Source organism: Cydia splendana, chromosome 9, assembly GCF_910591565.1.
Source record: "Cydia splendana chromosome 9, ilCydSple1.2, whole genome shotgun sequence".
NCBI classification, from domain to species: domain Eukaryota; kingdom Metazoa; phylum Arthropoda; class Insecta; order Lepidoptera; family Tortricidae; genus Cydia; species Cydia splendana.
In genome coordinates, this window is record NC_085968.1 from 6,959,599 (window position 1) to 6,983,357 (window position 23,759).

The window sequence follows — 23,759 nt, forward strand, 5'->3', positions numbered from 1 at the left end:
ATTGGACGCATTGGATAAATAATCAGTTTTTGTTTGAGATGTCTCAGTGTAGCTGTAAATATTTATCTTAAATAATTTATTCAAAAAATTATTCGTGAAACTATACAATTAATATTAGGACAAGTTAGTGTGTGTGTGTTACAATGGAATTGGATGTAATAAACTGGACTAACAAAGAAGTGTTAGATTTATTACATAAAGACAGAATATCAAACTTTATACTAGATATTTGTAAATCTCATGACATAGATGGCCAATGTCTCTTGTCCTTCGTGGACAGGGACTTCTATGAGTTTCCATTCGATCAGTTGAAGCTTGGTGAAAGAAAGCGATTTATTCTGTCAGTGAAAAAATTGCAGAGGCACAATCGCGGGGCTATGTGTGAGCTCGGCCTCTGCGATGAGAACGCGCTGGTGAATCCTTCGACAAACATTAATTTCCTCGGCACGAATTTGTCGCACCTTAGTTATAATCTTCAACATAAACTGCCCAGTGAATTCTCATATGAGAGTAACAATGAATGTGTGCCAACCTTTTCTCCGGATGCAAAGGCATCAAAGTTGAAGCCTGAGATCTGGAAAACTGCTCTAGCGCTTGGTAAGTTATAAAGTAACATGTCATTCATCCAAACATGTGTCACATTATTATTAGGACCTGGTCATACACATGTCTCTGTTATGATATAAAGATCTTAATGTTATTGTTAGACATTCCAGCATGTCTATCAGATTCATTCTAATTTGTTTTGCCTAATGGACTCTGTGTTTAGAAAAAGAGTTTCTGGCTAGACAATTTACTCATAATTTGTGAACCTTTGTACCCTGGTACACAACAATTGCTGTAAGAACAACATCCAAGCACAACGTCTGGTGGGCTGTTAATTAATTCCTTAAAACAATTTTCTCTTAAGAGTCCTTACTCCTACAGACGAGCGTATTTTGCAAAATGCTTCCTTTTTCATTTAAGATTACGACGTAACTATTAGTATTTATTCAAAAACTGATAACGTACTTAAATAATCATTTCTTAAACTAGGGGCTGAAAACGTTCAAATTTTCATTTTCTCTTTTTGAACCTAAAATAAATGAGTTTTCTTAGGAGTCTTTTTCAAATTTTGCAGTGAGAAGGGTCGTTTCGGTTCTCAATTTTGCAGTAAACAAGAATCATTTGGTACATGAATGATTACAATTCAACTCACCATATCTTGTACGAGGGGCTGACATGCTTGAAAATCGAAGATTCATTTAAAAAAATTGATAAAAAACCTTCCGAGTTTTCTTCATTTTTTTGGTGAAAACAGGGTTACATTACATTTTTTTATCGCAAATTGGACTTATATTTTGCCCCAAAAATAATATTTTATCAAATTGTAACTTTATGTCTACTCATAAAAAAAAAATCATAACTATAGGACCTACCTAGCCGTAAATCTATATTTTTTTAAAGACGTATAAATCACGCTGCACCAACACCGCGCGCTCAGTCTCCGCCGAGTGCGCTTAGGGGACGGACCTGTGCTCGACCGTCAGGCGTTCGTTGCTTTCGTAACCATCGAGAGAGTTCCGAGAAGTGCTGTATACTATGATTAGAAAATCTTGATCCAAGGGTGTACATTTTTTACACCATATTTAATTTTAACAACCGACTCTCGCTTATGTGATAGATTTTCAGTGTTACTTGAATTCTGGTTAGGGTTTGCATTTTTATTATACCCGGACGACCTGGATGATGTCCAGGTTCTCATGATGGAGTCAGGAATGGTCACCGAACTCCTAATCTACTCATCATAACTCCATCCTGTTTGTGCTCAATAGATTTTCCTTGACGAACACCATCGATCTAGATGAGGTCCAGGTTCTCATGATGGAGTCAGGAGTTGGTCACCAGAACTCCTAATCTACTCATTATCACTCCATCGTGTTTGGGCTCAATCGATTTGCCTCGACGAGCACCATCTATCTAGATGAGGTCCAGGGTCATGAGACCCTTCTGGTGACCAGCTCCTGACTCCATCATGAGATGGTCACCAGATGTTCTAATCTACTCATCATAACTCCATCGTGTTTGGGCTCAATAGATTTGCCCCGACGAGCACCATTGATCTAGATGAAGTCCAGGTTCTCATGATGGAGTCAGGAGTTGGTCACCAGAAATCCTAATCTACTCATTATCACTCTATCGTGATTGGGCTCATTAGATTTGCCCTGACGAGCACCATCTATCTAGATGAGGTCCAGAGTCATGAGACTCTTCTGGTGACCAACTCCTGACTCCATTACGAGATGGTGTCAGGAGTTGGTCCCCAGAAGTCCTAATCTATTCATCATAACTCCATCGTGTTTGGGATCAATAGATTTGCCCCGACAAGCACCATCGATCTAGAATCTAGATGAAGTCCAGGTTTTCATGATGGAGTCAGGAGTTGGTCACCAGAACTCCTAATCTACTCATCATAACTCCATCGTGTTTGGGCTCAATAGATTTTCCTTGACGAGCACTATCGATCTAGATGCGGTTGATAGATTATTAATATTATTTTATTTTACATACATACTTACAAATAAAGCTTCATTTGCTTCCCACAAGGATCAAGTAAACCTTATAAATCAACTTCGTTCTAAATAAAAACCGGCCAAGTGCGAGTCGGACTCGCACACGAAGGGTTCCGTACCATTATCTATAAAAACGGTCACCCATCCAAGTACTTACCCCGCCCGAGCCCGACGTTGCTTAACTTCTATCAAAAATCACGTTTACAACAGTATGGGAGCCCCACTTAAATCTTTATTTTATTCTGTTTTAGTATTTGTTGTTATAGCGGCAACAGAAATACATTATCTGTGAAAATTTCAACTGTCTAGCTATCTCGATTCGTGAGATACAGCCTGGTGATTGACGGACGGACGGACGGACGGACAGCGGAGTCTTAGTAATAGGGTCCCGTTTTACCCTTTGGGTACGGAACCCTAAAAACGGAGATACTTCTGTTTTAGACATAAAATCGAACTTCAGAGAGTTCAGTAGTTGTTACTTGCAGGTACTCTCGAATTTATTGTCATTATACAGGGTGGCCATAAAATAAGTGCTTTTCCGCTGCTGGCAAGAAAATGGTTGCTGGAAAAAAAATTACCCTCCCATAGAAAATGGACTAGACAAAATGTATGAAACAGCCAAATTTTTTTTTCGCGATTTCGGGGTTGGTCCCATCGCGGTTCGCGGTTGCTTAGTTCAGTATAATCCCTAAACCTCCCTGGCAACGGGAATGCACTTATTTTTGGCCACCCTGTATATATTATTATTTAATATAACCTTATCTTTAAAACATTTAATTATTCAACTTCCTTGGTGAACTGACTTGAATAAGTTACTTGACTTCGTGGATGAACTTGTCACAATAATTCCATGACATACAGAGGTAAACAATCATTATTTTTTACTCGTCGTTGGTTATATATTATCTCATCACATATACTCTATTGACTACTACCATGCTTATAAAATAAAATACAGAGTGCCAATATAACGTTAAAATAAATTTACTTGCAAATTAAATTGAAAAGTATCAAAATTATTCTTGTCTGCGTTGAAACGCGCTTAGCTTTGCCGGCGCTCGCGTACCGAGCGCTAACGCCATCTATCGAGTGTTATTTCGCAAAATCGGTGAACGCTCTAAGGAATAAGGGCTCTTAAGATTAATGGTACCAATTATGAAACATTTAAGAGAATTTGGAGTATTTCACATACCTGTACAGCTTTGCAATAGGATATTTGACTAAGTAGTCAAATCAGTTTCTTATATAAAAAACAGAACAAGTAATGTCATTGAAGCTACTCTTTATAGTTCTGTCCCTAGGATTCAACATAATTAACAAATTAAGTATTAACGCATATAATTATCAGAACTAAATCCAAATCATCCCCAAAAACTCGTCTGCAGTTTATCTAATCACCACCATCTTTTTAATGAATTTTATAAGGATTCATGGTAATTGCAGACATATTTTTTAGAATATACAATATTTTACACCAACACATTTAAAAGTTCCGAATCCATTTGCGTATACTCTTTAAATTATAAGGTTTTGCTTTCTCAAAAGGCTATGTCTTCCTCGTGACGTGGGTGACGGCAGTGGTGATGGTGATAGTCCATGACAAGGTGCCAGACATGAAGAAGTACCCGCCTCTGCCGGACCTCTTCCTAGACAACGTGCCTCACATCCCGTGGGCGTTTGACATGTGCGAGATCACCGGCTCGCTGCTCTTGGCTATCTGGCTTGTTGTTCTGCTCTTCCATAAACACAGGTGAGCCATTATATATGTTGCAGTCAAAAGTGTGAACTGGTCAAAAGAACTTTTAACCAACAAAAACAGGCAAAACTGCTTTTGACTGAGCATGTTGATCAAAAGTAGTTTTACCTGAAAATCATACCTATTTCTGGCAGCAGTTTCGTTTTTAGGGCGTAGCAAAAAAAAAATAACCCTAACCTACCTATCTCTGAGAACAGTTTCGTTTTTAGGGCGTAGCAAAAAAAAAATAACCCTAACCTACCTATTTCTGGGAGCACTTTTGACTGATAGTAACAGTCACAATTACTATTAACCAATGATTTTCAGGTAAAACTACTTTTGACCAACATGCTCAGTCAAAAGCAGTTTTGCCTGTTTTTGTCGGTTAAAAGTTCTTTTGACCAGTTCACACTTTTGACTGCGACATATACAATTTCAAGTGGTCTTTTCTTTGCCCGTTATAATGCATAAGGGTATTAGAAATTATGCAAAATTGAACCCTATCACATTGAGACAAAGTTCAAAATCATGTGGAAAATATATTCCCTCTGCCTTATAAAGCCTTAGAAGCAAATAAAACGGGTCACTTTGGATATATACCTAGTATTGTATTTCTATACGAAGTGACCTGTATTCATTGGCTTTGAGTATGACTAATTTTCCTGCCGTTGCTCTATTTCTCATCAATCATATGAAGCCGATTTAACCGTATTTGGACTAGTCTAAAAAACCGGACAAGTGCGAGTCGGACTCGCCCACCGAGGGTTCCGTACTTTTTAGTATTTGTTATAGCGGCAACAGAAATACATCATCTGTGAAAATTTCAACTATCACGGTTCGTGAGATACAGCCTGGTGACAGACGGATGGACTGACGAACGGACAGCGGAGACTTAGTAATAGGGTCCCGTTTTACCCGTTGGGTACGGAACCCTAAAAAATACCTGTTGTGTTCACCAGACAGGTCGGTGGGTGCTGTACTCTGTATCTCACTACGAGATTCGATACTCGATCGTTGAGAATCGACCACTATCACGGTAATAGGGAACTTGCGGTTTCCGAAGCAACTTGTACTAGTTACGGTGACGGGTTGCTTCGGTCACGTCTAGAGGCAACAGCTCTGAGCCCACTCCATACTTATGCAACACACACTCGAAACGTCGAGGGAAATTAAATGAAGTCTGATTGTGTTAAACTACTTAAATTGAGATCGTGTCCTCAGCGAATTACAAATACCCTACGCATATAGAGTCTGTGCGGAAAGAGAAGAGTCGTGGATTGTATGGGATTCAATACATTTCACGACTCTTCTCTTTCCGCACAGAGTCTACTTTATTTATAGTTATGCGTGTGATAAAAACCTGCGTAGTAGTACTTAGTAAAATGTAATACATCTCGAGTCAGTGCTACCGCTTTGCAGTATAAACGTTTTACGAGTAGACTGTGTGGTTTTACGGTTTTAGTTAGGCCAAAGACATGTGGTTAGGCTAGTTAGGCTCATATAAATCAGAAAGTCGTGTCGTTGGTTAATATTTGATTACATTTGGATGGATTATAATGAGCGTTGTAATAAACACAATTTGTTTTGAATTGTTCGTTGATTACTAATATTGTACAGTCAGCTCTAATAGTACTTATTGGAGTAGAAAACTTGTGATAGGTATGTATCTATTTGTAAAACCATTACTGAGGTAGATGTTCTAAGTATCAGCCACACCTAAATGTGAACTGTAGAGATGGACCCTAAGTCGAGAGACTTACACGTGGAGACCAAAGATAAAACTCATACAACTATAAAATACGTACAGATAAAACCATAAGTACATAATAAATACCTAAGTAAAAACAAACGATTAATAACTTATTGACGCTTATAGCGCGTTTATGAATAACGTCAAAAGAGTAGTAGAGTTTGAGTCAACGCTACGCATTATACGCAGTACGCAGTACGTACTGCGTAGACCAAAACTAGCGCTGCCGCCGCACCCCGCGCTGTAGCCGGGCCTTAATGTTTGCTTAACTTTGCTGTCATACTAACAGAATATATTGTGACAAATGGATAGTCTATGAGTCATATATGACGCGACTCGCGGGACAGGGAAAGTGTTAACGACCCATATTGAACACTCGTGTCGTGGACCACAAAATGATCCCATCCGACACTCACTTGTCAGTTTCCTGTTGCTGTCACTTCGATCCGTGGTTCAAGGATGCGCATAATGGATAATGAGCAATTTATGCAATTGTGCATTGTATGTGAACATGACACATTCATGTTTCAGACACACACAGTGACCTCTACTCACCTTCGTAAGGGTGGTATTCCCCCTGATGTCCAATTTCTTTCCAATGTGTATTTGCGTCTCACATTTTGGTTAATGAGAGAGTGATACGCAATGACATTGGACAAAGAAATTGGACAGGTGGAAAACCACCCTAATATACGTATATGAAACCATAATTAAAGACCAACCCCAGGGACATATACGTATTAAGGTACGTACTATATTATGCGGTGATACATCGTTAGTTTAGGTAGCTGCCACAGACAGAAACCTACACTAGTTAATATAGTTATGTATGTATAATATGCTTTACAAGGGGGCAAAATTGTTGTTCTCGTGCTAATATTATAACCGAACAAGCGTAAAATTCCAATGTGCGAAAAGTGGAATCTTGATCGTTGCGAGAGTCAAGGCACGAGGGTTAAACAGACTTTGCTACCGAGTGCAACACACTATTTTTCACCACACCAATGCGAGGAAAATACGAATTATAAAAACATTACAAATCAAATCCAAATAAACTCTCCACAGAAAATATCTTTTCTCTACACTATGTGGGTTTCAATTTGATGTCATAATTATTATTTCTCAAAAAAGCCTTAGGTATTGTAGTAAGTAAATCTCAGCTCACCAGGCAGAAATATTATCATGCAGGAGGAGAAGAAGATTTCTTTGTCGTATTTAGAATCTGAAGCCCTTATTAAATATATGTTGTTACCTCTAACCACTAACGTGGGTTTAATTCCGTCATTAGCTTCTTTATTGTGATTTCTTGCTCAATTACCTGCGATGTTTCATAGGTAACTCATCGAAGACATTATTTTTCCTGTGTAGGTACTTATTTGTCAACACCAAGTCTGCACTTACTTACAAGTCGCATTGACCTGACCCTTTTTGTTTTATGCAAATAAGAATGCACATGTTCACAAAGTCTATTATTAAACGTGTATACCATGTCACAACTCACACTTGACCTAAACTAATTCTTTGTTCCTGGCGGCCAGAAATATGGTAATGTTTACATTGTTTCCTTTGTTATCATGACGATACCTATCTATATTACCAATATACATTATATATTTTTATCATTCATTGGCCGGCAACCTACCCTGGGTCAGCGAGCTACCTTTGTTTGTTAGTTCTAACGGCTCAAACCGTCGAGCCTAATGTGAGCCTCATTTAAAACACAGGCAGCCTTTTTAAAGTCTCATCCGACCGTTACAAGCGTTGTAATCGTTGCGCGTCCTTTTCTTAAAATGATTTTATATTATAAGATGGCTTTATATAAAATACATATAAAGAATAGAAGCAAAACATTCAACAAACAGTTACGGCAGCACCGGTATCTATCTCAAAATTTAATTTTGATCCGCGAACAGTTACAGTGCCTACCATTGGTTCTCCCCGCAACGAACGTATAGTAAATACCTCACCATCGTCTCCGAAATCCTCGTTTCGGGCTCCATTGTCTACGTAATTCACTTTGGATGGACACACCCTTACGTAGATGGCCTTTAACATTACACTTCTTACACACATAATCACTATACTAGAGATGTACCGGATATCCGGTTACTATCCGGTATCCGACCTATCCGGCCCTCTTTTTAATACTATCCGGCCGGATACCGGATAGTGACCTACTATCCGGCCGGATACCGGATAGTAATTTTGCTTGATTTTGGAGTCAACAAATTGGATTTAAGAAACAGTGACGGTCATAATCGTACTCGTTTATTATTTTAAAACATTTTAAACATTCCACTATTGCACGCGCACTCATTTTCGAACCTAGAAATAAGTCCACGCGAACTTTCACTACGCACCTGAAAAACCGAAATGTAGGTATAATTTCGCCGGCCGAATATTCGGCGGCCGGATACCGGATATCCGGCCGATGATCAGGCCGTATATCCGGTATCCGGCCAAACAACTATCCGTTGCATCTCTACACTATACTGACACTCCGCGGTCTTATGATTGGTATACCCGCATATGATACACTTAGGCTTCCCTACACGGCTACTCTTTGTACCGGCCGGTCCCTTGGCACTAGCACTGCGTGAAATCTTTAATAGCGGGTCCAGCGCCGCGGCACCCGCGGTAGATGCGCCAGCTCCGCTCGCGCTGGCGGCGGCAGCTGCGCGCGCGGTGCTAACATAACGCGGTGGTAAGTACTCCTTAATCCTTGGCTGATGTAATGGCCTATATTACATCAGCCATGTATTTTCTTCAGCATTTTAATAATAGGTACTATGAAGATGTCAGGGTCTAAGTACTACAAGTTACAGTAACACAACTTTTTTCATTGGTCTTTGTAAATATTTGACCTGAATGTATACAACAATAGGTAACCGATGGGTATAGATTTCTATCATCTTCACTAAAAATAACGCTGCAAAACGGACGGCATCGTAGATTTCTAATTAGGTATAAAAAATTATAATATAAGTATACTTATTTTACATCAGAGGATCTGGAAAGAAACGGCCGTTGTTGTTTTGCATCAAGTGCTGAATTACTATTACTATGCCGTATTAATGAATAGCGCGTTTATCTAGATAGTTGTCAAGTGTTTGATAAAATTGATACATACTTATGTAGAAAGATAACAAAAAGGTTTTGAACGGTTTGGAAGGGTATTATACTATAATGACTCCTCTCATGATAACTATAGGTAAACATTGATAATAGCCGTATGATAATAGATATGGTACAAAACATAATTTCTGACGAAATCCAAATAAAGTTCTTCACAAGGTCAACTACATCGATACCTACATATGTATACATAGATACTTTATTTATACTACATACCTAAGGAAGAGCCTTTATAAATATTGACGCTCTAATGTTGGGAACAAAACATGGTGAGCGTATGGTACCTATAGGTAGCTACTGGCCCATTAGATAAGTTTAATATTTATTGTTACAAAAAATCGATGAGGATGGCTTATATATAAGTTTCATTTGTCTCAGATTCATCCTCCTCCGAAGATTCTTCGCTCTCGCCGGCACGGTGTTCCTGCTGCGCTGCTTCACGATGCTGATCACGTCGCTGTCCGTGCCGGGGTCGCACCTCAAGTGCGAGCCGCGGTCCTACCCCCCGGCGGACGACCTCACGGTGTGGGGCCGGAGGCTGCGCCAGGCCTACGAGATCTGGAGCGGGGCCGGCATGTCGGTCCGCGGCGTCCGGACCTGTGGGGACTACATGTTCTCCGGACATACGGTTGCGTTGACTCTGCTGAATTTCTTCATCACTGAATGTAAGTACATTTCATTTACTATTTATCTCAAATTTCAAATAGTTTTGAGCGAGTCGTGAAGATTTACCACAGACAGGCGTATGACATTAGGACAGTGTTGGAAACTTCCTCATCCTCACATTCCTAAACAAGTAAACTTACATAGTAATTCGTAATTAATAAGTATGTCTTTGTTAAGGGTACCCGCCCTAAATATTAAGAAAATATAGTAATGCGTAGTTATAGTGTAGTACATAGATACATAGGTGTAGCAGAAGAAATCACATTTCGCAAGCGTGCGTATGATATCTAATTAAATAAGATTTTTCTTGTTAAGGTGACATGCGGTTTATCGAACTCCGATGGTCATTGCCCTACTTTGCTCGCAGTCTATCATTTCTTTTGGCAAAGACACGCGCCAACCTACTAACGTAACTAACGTATTAAAGTAAAAATGATTGAAGGTTAAACTTTTACGTAAGAACAACAACAACAAACATAGATTTCAGGCCGGCAGACCTTCCCTATACGACACGGAAATTCTTACTGAAGGATGGCTTGTTATTTTGAGATTGTGTACCCTGCCAAATTTTAATGAAATTCACACATGTTTGTGCTGTGATAAATCTGAACAAATTGTACCATGGTTATTGATACATAGTTGGTTTGTTTGTATACACATGTGACTCGCATGATACTTATTGTATCTTATGAAAGCAAATAAAGAACATTACGACGACTTCTGTCATAGGTAGGTACTAGGTACTATCATGAGGTATGTATTAGAATTCGCGTAAAAAAATAAACACGTTATCGTAATTAAGACGTGAAATCTATACGTCATTTCCAAGGTTTCCGGTACATTCTCGCTAACAATATTAAATATCTTATCGGGTCCATAGTATTATTTATATTACTTTTAAAAACAAAAGAAAATGCGCATTAAACGAGTAAAACCTTTTGTTTAAGATAATAGATTAAGTTGAACAAACACAGTGCGCATTATATTTACATTTGACCTATTCACATATGTAGTTATATTTAACAACAGTCGCTAATTAGAATTTGGTAAAAACATTCGTGTTCTAGAAACACAAATGCCGTTATCGACAAGGAAGCGATAGTTCGTTTTGCTGACGCACAGTCTTTGTTGACATTGCTATCGCGTAACCTGGATACAAAACAAATAATAATCGTATTCTTGTTTTCTAAACACTTTGTTTATATCAGTTCTCATAATAACATGACCTGGATATACGTCGGTTGACCGCTCGCTTGCGTCATCTCATCATGAAGTGAGCAGCGTCAAAGCCTCAAAGTATCTTAATTGAGCTGATATCTATTTCTGTGTTATCTGTTAAGTACTTACATATTAAATTAAATATTTGCGCTTACCACTGACTGAATAAATGTTATTTTTAAGTAAGTATTATGAATCAATCGTCAGTACAGCGTTTAACATATTCAACAATCACGAGTGTATGACCAGTATATATATTGTCCCCACCAAGGTCAAATTGGGGGCAGATAGAATGAATCAGTCCCATTTGTGTCCGCCGGGAACAGTCCAATAACTATTTAAAAAAACACTCACACGATTTGTAAACGAAAAGAAAAACACAAAATATGCCGATTTCGTAGCGATATTTCTATTAACGCCATCGAAGCCTACTTACTAATGCATGTTACATAGGTACTAACTTACTAGCTCATAAATATACGTGATTGAATAGAAGACGCCACGAGCGTCGAAGAGAGCGCCACGTAACATTTATAACGACGCTATTATCTGGCAGTATATCAACCGCTTACAATAATTTCATTCTTTGCTAAATTGACGTTAATCGTAGTTAAGATAGAGATCGTAAAGGCCTCTGTACACAATGGGCCAGCGCCGGCCACTCCAAGGGACGCAGCCATGCGGTAGAATGAAATAGCAATATCACTTGCGCCCTCTAACGCATAAATGCGTCCCTTGGAGAGGCCGGCGCTGGCCCATTGTGTACAGGGGCCTTAAAAGAAACTTCCCATAGTACTCGTCATGTACGAGCCGAGGGGATTACGGATATAACCGTATCTCCGCGGGTGAACGTGTTGCACGCAAATAGCCCTCGCATCGGTACATCACGATTATTCTATTTTATTGGTGGTGATCTATTTACTGACTGTTAAAATCTACGGGACTACGGTCTACTAGACGCCTAATTCTGTTGATATTTGTAGACCAAATCGCTAAATACGCATAACATTATCAGCCAAACCCACATTTGAAGTTTACTTTATAGTAAACTTGTCTTGTTCTCTAACCTTTGCTTTGTTATTTGCGTTCGACGCTTCAATACGTGACAAAAACAAAGCGTAGTGAAGTAAGATCACCTTCATCGTCAATGGTTCCGAGGACTTCTGATACTATTATACCCAATTGTAATACTGTCTGATACTATTGTACCCAATCATCTGACCTGCTAAAAGTAAAATGTGTCGGTAAAGACTAATTTGAGACGTATTTATAAATTCACAGTCAATTTTTATACGAATCCCTTTCGACTGTGTGATGGATGATAAAATCTACCAAATAAACAATGATGGGTGATTGATATGGAGCGCATACAACCGTTTCCATCTTAGGTTTTCATGCAAAACATGCTCATGCGCTTGTTGCAAGGAACTGCGCGGACTTGGCTTTGGGCTCGGTCAGACTAGCACATATGCTAGGTAGGAGTAGCTACCAATGTAGACCTAGTACAAGGGTTGCCAGTCCGCGAAAAACATCGTGATTCGTGACTAGTTTAAATGAAAAAAAAAAATCAAGTGGCTCTTTTTAAACTTGTGATTTTTATAGCAATTCCGTTTCGAGTTTGCGCACCTCTATTAGACATGTTATCATCAGCGATTAAGCGAGCGTTATATATTTTATAAAATAAGAAGAATAAGATAAAGCGATATTTCGCTTTATCTTGCTTTAGCTTTATCTTTTGTGTGTAGCGCATATACGACAGGAACGTTTTACTGGTTAGCGTTTACCGAGAAAAACACTTCCTGATGTGCAAATAGTATACTCTACATGGTTATTGTATCATATCCAGAGATCAAGGCCTAGCGCCAGCTAGCTAGCAACTCTGAAACTCTGAACGCACCCATGCCATGCTTTCTAGAGCGAACGAGCTTTCTATGCCTGATTGAACATACACTAGGTACCCCTATTAGTCTAGGCTGATTGATTCTAGTCGAGAATCGATCGAGGAGTGCATCGTTCGCCTTTATAAGATAAATTACCCAGAGCGGAAGGCCTATTCGAAATTAAAAATCTCTACTCAAGTCGTTATTGAGATGATGCGAATACGATCACGACACAGTGCATCACGCTCGCACCCATTATGAATGGATTACATTGATAAATTCGCCATGCACTTTTACGGCTGATGGTACCTAAATCATTTTAGTATCAGAGTGATTACAAATATATTGCTCGTTTAGTAATAGGTACATAGCTCAAAATACGATGACCCAAACTTACCTTTTTAATTTACTTACCTACCTACTTTTATAAATGGCGCATACTATTACATTGCAAATGTTTTTATTTCAAACTAGCTGTGCCCGCGGCTCCGCCCGCGTGGAATTCGGTCTGTGTCAGTAAGCGGCTAATTTCTAATCCTAATTTCTCTCCCTCTCCCCTGGAGGCGGAACTTGAAGTAAAGTTGACAGATGGATATGCTAGAGGACTCCCATATAACCATTCCAGTCGCAGAATCACAAAGTGGTAACTAAATGTCAGATGTGTCGTAACAGAGTCCACACAATGTGTCTAGAATTGTTTCGAAACAAAGTGTCGTCGCCGTGTCTACACTTTTCCGTAACAAGGTGTCGACACATTTGTGTGCACTTTGCGTGCGGTTTGCGACTAAATCTGACAGCAAATTTGTGACAGCAAATGTCAATATAAAATACCTCTTGAAAACCAAGGTTTGTCAAACTACTATTAGTGTCTCGTGTGCTCGTAATTCTAGTAAGTCATCATGGGCAATGCAAATGATAATAATCGACCGAAACCATATAAACACCCAACACCCGTCAACTTTTTACAGAAAAGTTTTTAAAGAAATGCAATAAGCTACTTAGGTCAGGCAACGAATGCTCCAAAAGTTGTAGAGGGAAATGCTCGGAACACAATTTTTGACTCCGTAACTCGGTTTGACAAGTTAGGAGGTGAACATATCAAAAGTCCCCGGCCGTAGCCCTTGAGCGGGGGGGAGAGAGGGGGCTTTGAAGGTCCCATTTTCCGGTTTTTCGATTATATCTCGGAAACTATGCATCTCAGCGACATGGCCACTTATACAAAATGAAAGTTAATTTAATTTGTTACAAGTTTATTCAGTCAATTTTTTCGATATGTTGAATAGTTTTTGAGATATCCGCTCTTGAAAGTTTATTAAGGGCTCTCAATTTTATCTTGATATATCTATATCAGTGAAGGTGCTAGGCCGTGTTTGGTATCGTTTTCGTATAAATCTGGGGTGCTGAATCCATTTAAGATATCACATTGACACCATTCCACAAAATAAAAATAAATCTTTTTAGGGTTCCGTACCTCAAAAGGAAAAAACGGAACCCTTATAGGATCACTCGTGCGTCTGTATGTATGTCCGTCTGAATACACAAAATAGTTCTTTACCTATAGACGACAGGAAAACCTATTAGAAATGTGCAGTCAAGCGCGAGTCGGACTTAATATACGGAACCCTTAATACACGAGTCCGACTCGCACTTGGCCGGTTTTTTGAAACTCTTCTTGACGCTTAACCGCTGAACCGATTTCGTTGAAATTTGGTATAGAAATAGTTTGCGTCCCGGAACAGGACATAGGATAGATCTTATAACCAAAATCATCTTTTGAAGGTGTGAAAAGTGGCGTGGAAATTTGTACGGGAAATCAATAACTGCTGAACCGATTTATATGAAATTTGGGATGGTCTACATCTTTGATTTAGTTAAAAATGATGAAAAAACATGACTTCAAACCTAAACTTAAACAGTATTAACTTCAAGAAGTCAATTCTGAATTCCCCCCTACACCTCATTTCACACCTTTAAAGGATGATTTTTGAAATAACTTATTATATCCTGTCTCGGGACTCAAAATATATGTGTACCAAATTTAAATTAAAACTGTTCAGCAGTTTAAGCGTGAAGAGGAGTTTAAAAGAAAGTATTTTAATAAGTTTATATGTTTTTACTTCGGAATGGTGTCAATGTGATACCTTAACTAAATTTGGTACTGCGAATTTATACGAAAACGATACCAAACATGGCCTCGTAGCTTTACTGTTGTAGAAGTCAAAATAAAATTGAGAGCCCTAAATTCTTATTACTTGGCCAAACTTGTGTAGAAGGAAAAGGTAAAATAAAAGTCTTCGGCAGGAATATAAGACACAAATATATTTTTTTTTGCGTTACTATTTCATTCATCAAATATAAACATACCTTGATTATATTATTCTAGTGAGATCCTCATAGATAAACAAAAACATTTACTTAAAAAATTACAAGGTCGAAATGTCACGGAACTTGTGAGAGTAATATGTGAAAAGTAAAAACTTTTATGACAAAAAAATCTGGACACAATTTAAGAATCACCCAATTGCGTCGAGGAATCATCTGTATTTTTGCTTGTTTCATTACCTCCTCGCTTCTTTTTTGTCCTTTGTATTCTGTAGCAATTTGTTAGATCTGAAAATAAAGATAACTTGCGTCGTCACGGATGTCGATTTATAGGTTTTAGGGAGTGCAGAATTCGAAAACGATGATCATTTTATAATCCAAGATGGCGGCTACGTATTTTGTCATAAAAGTGGAATCCAAAATAGTCATCATTTTCGAAATCTGCGCCCCCTAAAACCTATAAAACGATATCCATGACGACTTTTATGACATAGTGCATTGCCGCCATTTTGAAATTGAAAATGTTATCATTTTCGAAATCTGCGCCTCCTAAAACCTATAAAACGACATCCATGACGACTTTTATGACATAGTGCATGGCCGCCATCTTGGAATCCAAAATGGTCATCATTTTCGAAATCTGCGCCCCCTAAAACCTATAAAACGACACCCATGACGACTTTTATGACATAGTGCATGGCCGCCATTTTGGAATCCAAAATAGTTATCATTTTCTAAATCTGCGCCCCCCAAAACCTATAAAACGACACCCATGACGACTTTTATGACATAGTGCATGGCCGCCATTTTGGATTTCAAAATGGTCATCATTTTCTAAATCGGGGCCCCCTAAAACCTATAAAACGACATCCATGACGACTTTTATGACATAGTGCATGGCCGCCATCTTGGAATCCAAAATGGTCATCATTTTCGAAATCTGCGCCCCCTAAAACCTATATATCGACACCCATCTCGACTTTTATGACAAAGTGTTTTGCTACCATCTGCATGCAAGACATTTCTATTATTTTTACGTACTAAAATGGCCCCCTGTCAACTTTCAATCGAGATTTAATCGATAATTTATTCGATTAATATTCAGATTAATTCAATTTCAATCTATGTTACGTCGACTAAACTAATCGCGATTAAAATTTGAGAATTAACTTTTTTTATTCCATTAATTAGTCGAATAAACAGTTAATCGATTAATGCCCATCTCTGACCACGGCATTTTTACACTTTGAGAATATCTGAAAACAAATCAACACAAGGAGCCATATTGCAAATCCAGTAACATACCAGTAACTTTGTTATTACTTTTGACAGCGCGTGTCATGTGTCAACACAGAGTCGACACAAAGTCGAAACATTGCAACTACTTTGTGACTGCAATATTTCTCAGCCTTAAACCATATTTATACATCATAATTAACAAGTTTCGTAGTTTGTAAAGCGTTATTTCTGTTATTTAAGTTTAGTATACGCATCGAAGTACTAAAAATGCTTCAAATAATATAGTTATGAACACAGGCACTGAGAAGTAAACAATTTCATTTCCGGCTAAACTAAAACAATGTGGTGGCGCGTTGATTATATTACACTTAGTTTATCAAATCACTCGAGCAGTTTAATTCCCCATAATAATTTAAGTCCTATTGTAATATAAATGCAAACAATATATAATTACGTCTTGTAATCCGTTTTAGAGATGGCGTATTAATGTCACTTATTTTTATTTAAGTATTTTTCCATCTGACAGTTTCCATTTGACAGGAACAAAATGAACGAATGAACGAATGATTTTGGCATAAAGTAGTCGCAAACCCGAAACAATGTGTGCACACGGCGACCACACTTTATGTCACTTTGTGTCATGTGTCGACCCTTCCCCATTTTTGGTAACTGTGTCGACACGGCGACGACTCTGCGACTGGAATTGTGACCGAAACAGACGGTGTCGACACAAGATGTGTCAACACCGCGTCGTAACGGCGACTGGAAATGGTTGTATGGGCTGTAGTCCAGATAAAATATTTTACAGTTAGGTACCACTAAATAAAACTACACTCCAAAATCAATAGTTATTTCGCCCTTATTAAAATTTGACACGTGATTTAAACTTAGAGATTATAACCAACATCTTATAATGGAATTGAAAACGCTTATATTAAACGCTAATGGAATTGAAAAAAATTTTCGATATAAAAACGCAATTTGATAGACAGTTGTACATTTTTACTTTTAGTATGGAAATCAGTCACACCATTTAATCACGAAAATTGACAGTGCTGCAGCAGTAACGTTGCAACAGAGTAATGCTGCTGCAGTCCCCACCCGAATGTCACCTTTATCATATCTTAGAAAGTTATTGAAAACGCGAGCGAAGCGAGCGCGAAAATTTTTCGAAATAAAAAAACGCAATTTGATAGACAGTTGTACATTTTTACTTTTAGTACGGAAATCAGTCACATCATTTTGTCACGAAAATTGACAGTGCCGCAGCAGTAACGTTGCAACAGAGTACCTAATGCTGCAGCAGTCGCCACCCGAATGTCACCTTTATCATATCTTAGAAAGTTATTGAAAACGCGAGCGAAGCGAGCGCGACAATTTTTCGATATAAAAAAACGCAATTCGATAGACAGTTGTACATTTTTACTTTTAGTATGGAAATCAGTCACATCATTATATCACGAAAATTGAATGTCACCTTTATCATATGTTAGAAAGTTATTGCAAACGCGAGCGAAGCGAGCGCGAAAATCTATCGATATAAAAAACCGCATTTTGATAGACAGTTGTACATTTTTACTTTTAGTATGGAAATCAGTCACATCATTATATAATGAAAATTGAATGTCACCTTTATCGTATGTTAGAAAGTTATTAGAAACGCGAGCGAAGCGAGCGCGAAAATTTTTCGATATAAAAAACGCATTTTGATAGACAGTTGTACATTTTTACTTTTAGTATGGAAATCAGTCACATCATTTTATCACGAAAATTGACAGTGCCGCAGCAGTAACGTTGCAACAGAGTACCTATTGCTGCTGCAGTCGCCACCCAAATGCCACCATTATCATATATTAGAAAGTTATTGAAAACGCGAGCGAAGCGAGCGTGACAATTTTTCGATATAAAAAACGCAATTCGATAGACAGTTGTACATTTTTAGGGTTCCGTACCAAAAGGGTAAAACGGGACCCTATTACTAAGACTCCGCTGTCCGTCCGTCCGTCTGTCTGTCACCAGGCTGTATCTCACGAACCGTGATAGTTGTGAGATACAGCCTGTTAGTGTGACAGTTGACATTTTCACAGATGATGTATTTCTGTTGCCGCTATAACAACAAATACTAAAAACAGAATAAAATAAAGATTTAAGTGGGGCTCCCATACAACAAACGTGATTTTTGACCGAAGTTAAGCAACGTCGGGCGGGGTCAGTACTTGGATGGGTGACCGTTTTTATAGATAATGGTACGGAACCCTTCGTTTGCGAGTCCGACTCGCACTTGGCCGGTTTTACTTTTAGTATGGAAATCAGTCACATCATTATATCACGAAAATTGAATGTCACCTTTATCATATGTAAGAAAGTTATTGAAAACGCGAGCGAAGCGAACGCGTAAATTTTTCAATAATTTTTGGTGCCCCCTAGACATGGTGCCCTAAGCAAGTTCTTATTTTGCTTAAAAGGGTTAATCCGGCACTGCAAATGAGAGAGGTCAATGTGTTTTTTTTTTTCAAAGTACCCACCTTCGTGGCCATTATTAAGTGCTTAAGGAGGCGATACGTATGAATATTGATTTGATATGGATGTGATATAATTACGATTAGGTATAATTCATGACGGAGAAAATAAATAATTTTATGCAATTATACGCGTGTTGATGTGTCTTTATTTTACCACTACGTAACTATGTAAACTCATTTTTAGTTTTCTTGGTTACTTAATGTTTGTAACCCACAAGATGGCACTGTGCAATGAGGGGCAATTAATTTACTGTCGTTTAATTTTGTTGTATTATTAAATCAACACAATTATTTCAATTAAATTTGTTGATATCCGTACGATTGATTGATATTTTAGAAGAGGGGTCTTCTAAACTTAGAGTTAATTTGTTAGAGTTAATTTGCTAAACTTAGAGTTGAGTGGCATATTTATGTCACATCGTATTAAATTCAGCGCCATCTGTTAGTTTACCAGGGTACTCTATAGTGTTAGCACATATTTGAAAAAAGTTTACCCCTCCTTCCTAAGTAGCGCCATACGATTCAGGGGCAAACTTAAGTCAATCAAGTGTTGTGGCTACCCCCCCTTTTAGGGGTTGATTTTTTATAGCCTATAACCTGGCCGGGGATTTTCTCGACAGATTAGTAAAGTTTTCATCAAAATCCGTTCAGCCATTTTCACGTGATGCGCGTTCAAATAAACAGACAAACAGATAAACAGACAAAAATTCTAAAAACTGTTGGAACGTGTTCTGTTATCAATTCTAAGTATCCCCAGCCAACTTTTTTTCAAATATCTTCCATGTACAGACTTTCGACCCTCTTCAGCTTTATTATATGTATATATAGATTTAGTATTAAATGGAGTTCTTTAGCATTTGCATGGAAACGGTTGTAGGTATGTGTCCATTTTTTTTTACAATTTCCGAGAAAGTCACTATGTGGTTAGAATTAGTATTACATATAAGATACTAGCGACCCGCCCCGGCATCGCACGGGTTAACAAGTTATACACCTAAACCTTCCTCAAGAACCACTCTATTAATAGGTGAAAACAGCATGAAAATCCGTTCAGTGGTTTTTGAGTTTAACGCGAACATACATACAAACAGACAGACGCGGCGGGGACTTTGTTTTATAAGGTGTAGTGATAAATCATTTTTAAACTCAAAGCCACCTGTTATTTTTTTGCCGATATTTGGCGCTGTTGTAATGCTGCACATAGGGTAATTCGCCAGTAACTGGCCATCACCCCAAACCAAAAATGAATTCTATTAAATAGAATTCATTTTAGTATAAGGTGGCCAGTTATTGAAAATAAATTCTGTTTATAGGTGAATAGAATTCATTTTTAGTTTAGGGCGGCCAGTTACTAAAAGTGGCCAGTTACTGGCGTATTACCCTATATACCTAAGTTATCTTTACTGGTAACCTAAACACATTTATTATTGTCGTCATTAATAGTACTATATTTATCATTCGTCTTTTGATGTTGCATCTCGTGCCAGCACGAGTATGTCTGTCCAATTACGCTAACAGATTTGACACCAACTGTTTCTGATAATTAGACAACTTAAAATCGCTAATAAGTAAGCGGTAAAATTACGAAATTCGTATAAATCGTATAATTTTCCAACAAGAATAAAGCTTTGAAAGAAAGTGATCACTTTGTCTGAGGTACCTATTGACGATTGCTAATTGCATTGCCCCTAATTGTGACAACGTTATGAATTGAATAGCTCTTGGAACAAAATAACAGATGTGTCTGTATTACCAATTAGGAGTATTAATAAGGAGTAATTTAAAATTAAAGGGAAAACCATCTCAAATAGTGAATAGATCCAGGCGTTACTTTGTGGTAATCCATATTAATTAAAACCAAAATATCACTTTGCTGATCCGCAAAAACTCGCTTTGTTTTCGCGGATCAGCAAAGTAAAAATTTGGTTTTAATTAAAACCATCTCAGGAAGGAAGAACGGAAATCGAATCTCACTCGAAGGTTTCCATTTTTCCTTGAATTTAAAAGGATCGTCTCTGTTCACAGACACATCCCGCAGCCTGTACCTGCTCCACATCCTGACGTGGGTGATGAACATGTTCGGCATCTTCTTCATCCTGGCGGCGCATGAGCACTACTCCATCGACGTGTTCATCGCCTTCTACATCACCTCCCGGCTGTTCCTCTACTACCACACACTGTCCAACAACCAGGCGCTTATGCGGAACGACTCCTCCAGGTTGGTAGCGTTGCACTGACATTAAGGGTGGTATACCACCTGTTCAATGTCATTGCGTCTCACTCTCTCATTAAGCAAAATGTGAGACGCAATACATATTGGACAGATGGAATACCACCCTAACATTACACCTTTAAACAAAGGATATAATACCAACATGAATACACCGCAAACAAACAGCTTGGGTAGGATCTACGATGACTATGATGGAGACCCTCCTTTGACAGTCCGGGCGCAGCCATAGTGCCGTAACACGATGCTGGCCCCTTGAATTATCCACATTATCAATAGAAATGTAAGTACCTACAATAAGTAGTTTCTCTCCATTTAGAGGTAGCGAATGGTGAACGGAACAGGCGCAACGGCTAAAATAAAGAATATGGCGTGCGCCTCCATCCATGTATGGTCCCAGATTACTTGTTTGTTTTTACTGTGTCAACGGACATTGGACATGTCATATACAAGCCACACGGTTTAACAATGTGTCCGAAGAACCTTGAACCCAATTAACCTGAGCGTTGCTCATATACATGATTACATTAGAACATTTTACTTATCAGAGCAAGCCTTAATTGGGCGCCGGATTATTTTCTGAATATTATGCTAATATAACTGGTAACAATCCTGTAGAAGTGGATATTATTTAAGTGTATTATTGAATGGAAGCACCACAGAGCGGACCAAGCTAAGTTGGCATGCGATTTTGATAGCCCAGACTGTGCAAGTGTTATTTAACCTTTTGAACGCCAAACGGCGCATCCATTTGCCGTGCCACTGACGCCACGGGGGTAAAATTTAGTTTTGTGAATAAATAATGCCAACCTAAAAGTGGGGTGTATTCAATAGATTTTCATCAAAAAACGACCGACGTCAAATGCCGTCTTTGGCGTCGTTGTCACGATTTTGCGTTGACGTCATTTGCCGTCTGTGGCGTTCAAAAGGTTAAACGTCATAATTTAATTTCATCTGGGTTATCAAAATCGCTACCAGCATGGGCTCACTTTATGCGTTTCTGTGGAAAACACCCACACATAATAGGCATTTCATAATCTGTCAAATGGACACAAAGCCTATGGATATGTTAGTTGGTGCCCTAGAATATTAATTACTTACTCTAATTATAGTGACACGCTATCGTATGCGGCGGTGATACGTTATAAACAACGGCACCCGCTCGGAGTGGCAGTTAGTGCCCTTTTCGCCCACACCCGCCGCCACAAAGTTAGCGCATTAATCTAGCGAGTGCGTGACACATCGCCGCCACTCCTCTTCGCTGTTACACTTACAGTTGTTAGCCGTCGAGTGCTATCAACACTTATTGTTTTACAATCTAAAATGTTTAGTTTCGCGGAAATTAGAAACATTTCCCGAATAGATTAGATAATGAACACTTGTTTTTAGGGTTCCGTACCCAAAGGGTAAAACGGGACTCCGCTGTCCGTCCGTCCGTCTGTCACCAGTCTGTATCTCACGAACCGTGATAGCTAGACAGTTGAAATTTTCACAGATGATGTATTTCTGTTGCCGCTATAACAACAAATACTAAAAAGTACGGAACCCTCGGTGGGCGAGTCTGACTCGCACTTGTCCTTGTCTTGGTTTTTATTGCTTCTTACTGCATAAGTTTTATGAGTAAAGCATGTTTTTATAATAATTATATAAGAGCTGACATCACGTCGATTTTTATAACGTTAATGATTACATCTATTCCAGTTACTTAAATCTATAAAATGACATGTTTTTTTATTTCAGAACGAGAATATGGTTCCCGCTGCTATCGTTCTTCGAGGCGGAGGTGGACGGGATCGTGCCCAACGAGTTCGAGGGCCCGGTGACCATCATGGCGAACCTGCGCGAGTGGTGCGCGCAGTGCGCGGCCGACGTGCGCGCCTCGGCCGCGGCGCGCCTCGCCGGCGCCAAGCTGCAGGAGGGCGCCGCCATGGGCGAGTACTCCGTGGTGCGGCTCGTCGACGGCATCAAAAGGAATCTCAGCCTCGTCGAAGAGTTCAAGGACTCCCGCCAGAGGCTCACGCTCGACAAGAACATACAGGCGTGCCTCCTCGACGACCACCCCGATCTCGAGCTACGCCGCAGGAACTTCGCCGAGCTGCGCGAGGACGCCCTCATGAAGGAGTTCAGCAACCCACCCTCCCCGTCAAATAAGAAGAGTATATGAAGCGCCAGAGGCTATTTAGACAATTATTTCAGCTTTACTATAGTAAAGTGAGTTAGATACCTGAATGTTTTACATTTCCATTAGATTTTATAACATGTTATTCCGTTTATGTTACGTGTATAATATTGATAAGTTTAATAATGTATTATCGTATAAATTATTATGATTTTTTTGCTCAAAGTAAAATAAAGAATTTAGATTATCATGCGTTCTACATTCTTCACTTATGCCCATTCTGAACAGGCCAAAATATTCCTCAGTTATAAGTATTTTTGAATTCCGTAATTACCACGAAGTACTTCTTAGACAGACACGCATGTATAAGTTCCTAAAATTACTTTGAAAT

General features: G+C 38.8%; 1 protein-coding gene and 1 long non-coding RNA gene across 2 annotated transcripts; one reads left to right on the forward strand and one right to left on the reverse strand.

Moving 5' to 3' along the window:
* On the forward strand, positions 1–23,616 carry LOC134793477 (ceramide phosphoethanolamine synthase-like). Its single transcript, XM_063765060.1, has 5 exons — positions 1–597; positions 4,098–4,302; positions 9,551–9,837; positions 21,045–21,237; positions 22,990–23,616. The coding sequence occupies exons 1-5, from the start codon at positions 144–146 to the stop codon at positions 23,411–23,413; spliced, it is 1,563 nt and encodes a 520-aa protein (XP_063621130.1). The 5' UTR covers positions 1–143; the 3' UTR covers positions 23,414–23,616.
* On the reverse strand, positions 1,084–2,699 carry LOC134793490 (uncharacterized). Its single transcript, XR_010144554.1, has 2 exons — positions 2,437–2,699; positions 1,084–2,163 (listed from the first exon to the last, which is right to left on the reverse strand). It is a non-coding gene; the product is annotated as an uncharacterized LOC134793490 (long non-coding RNA).
* Positions 23,617–23,759: the final 143 nt, after the last annotated feature.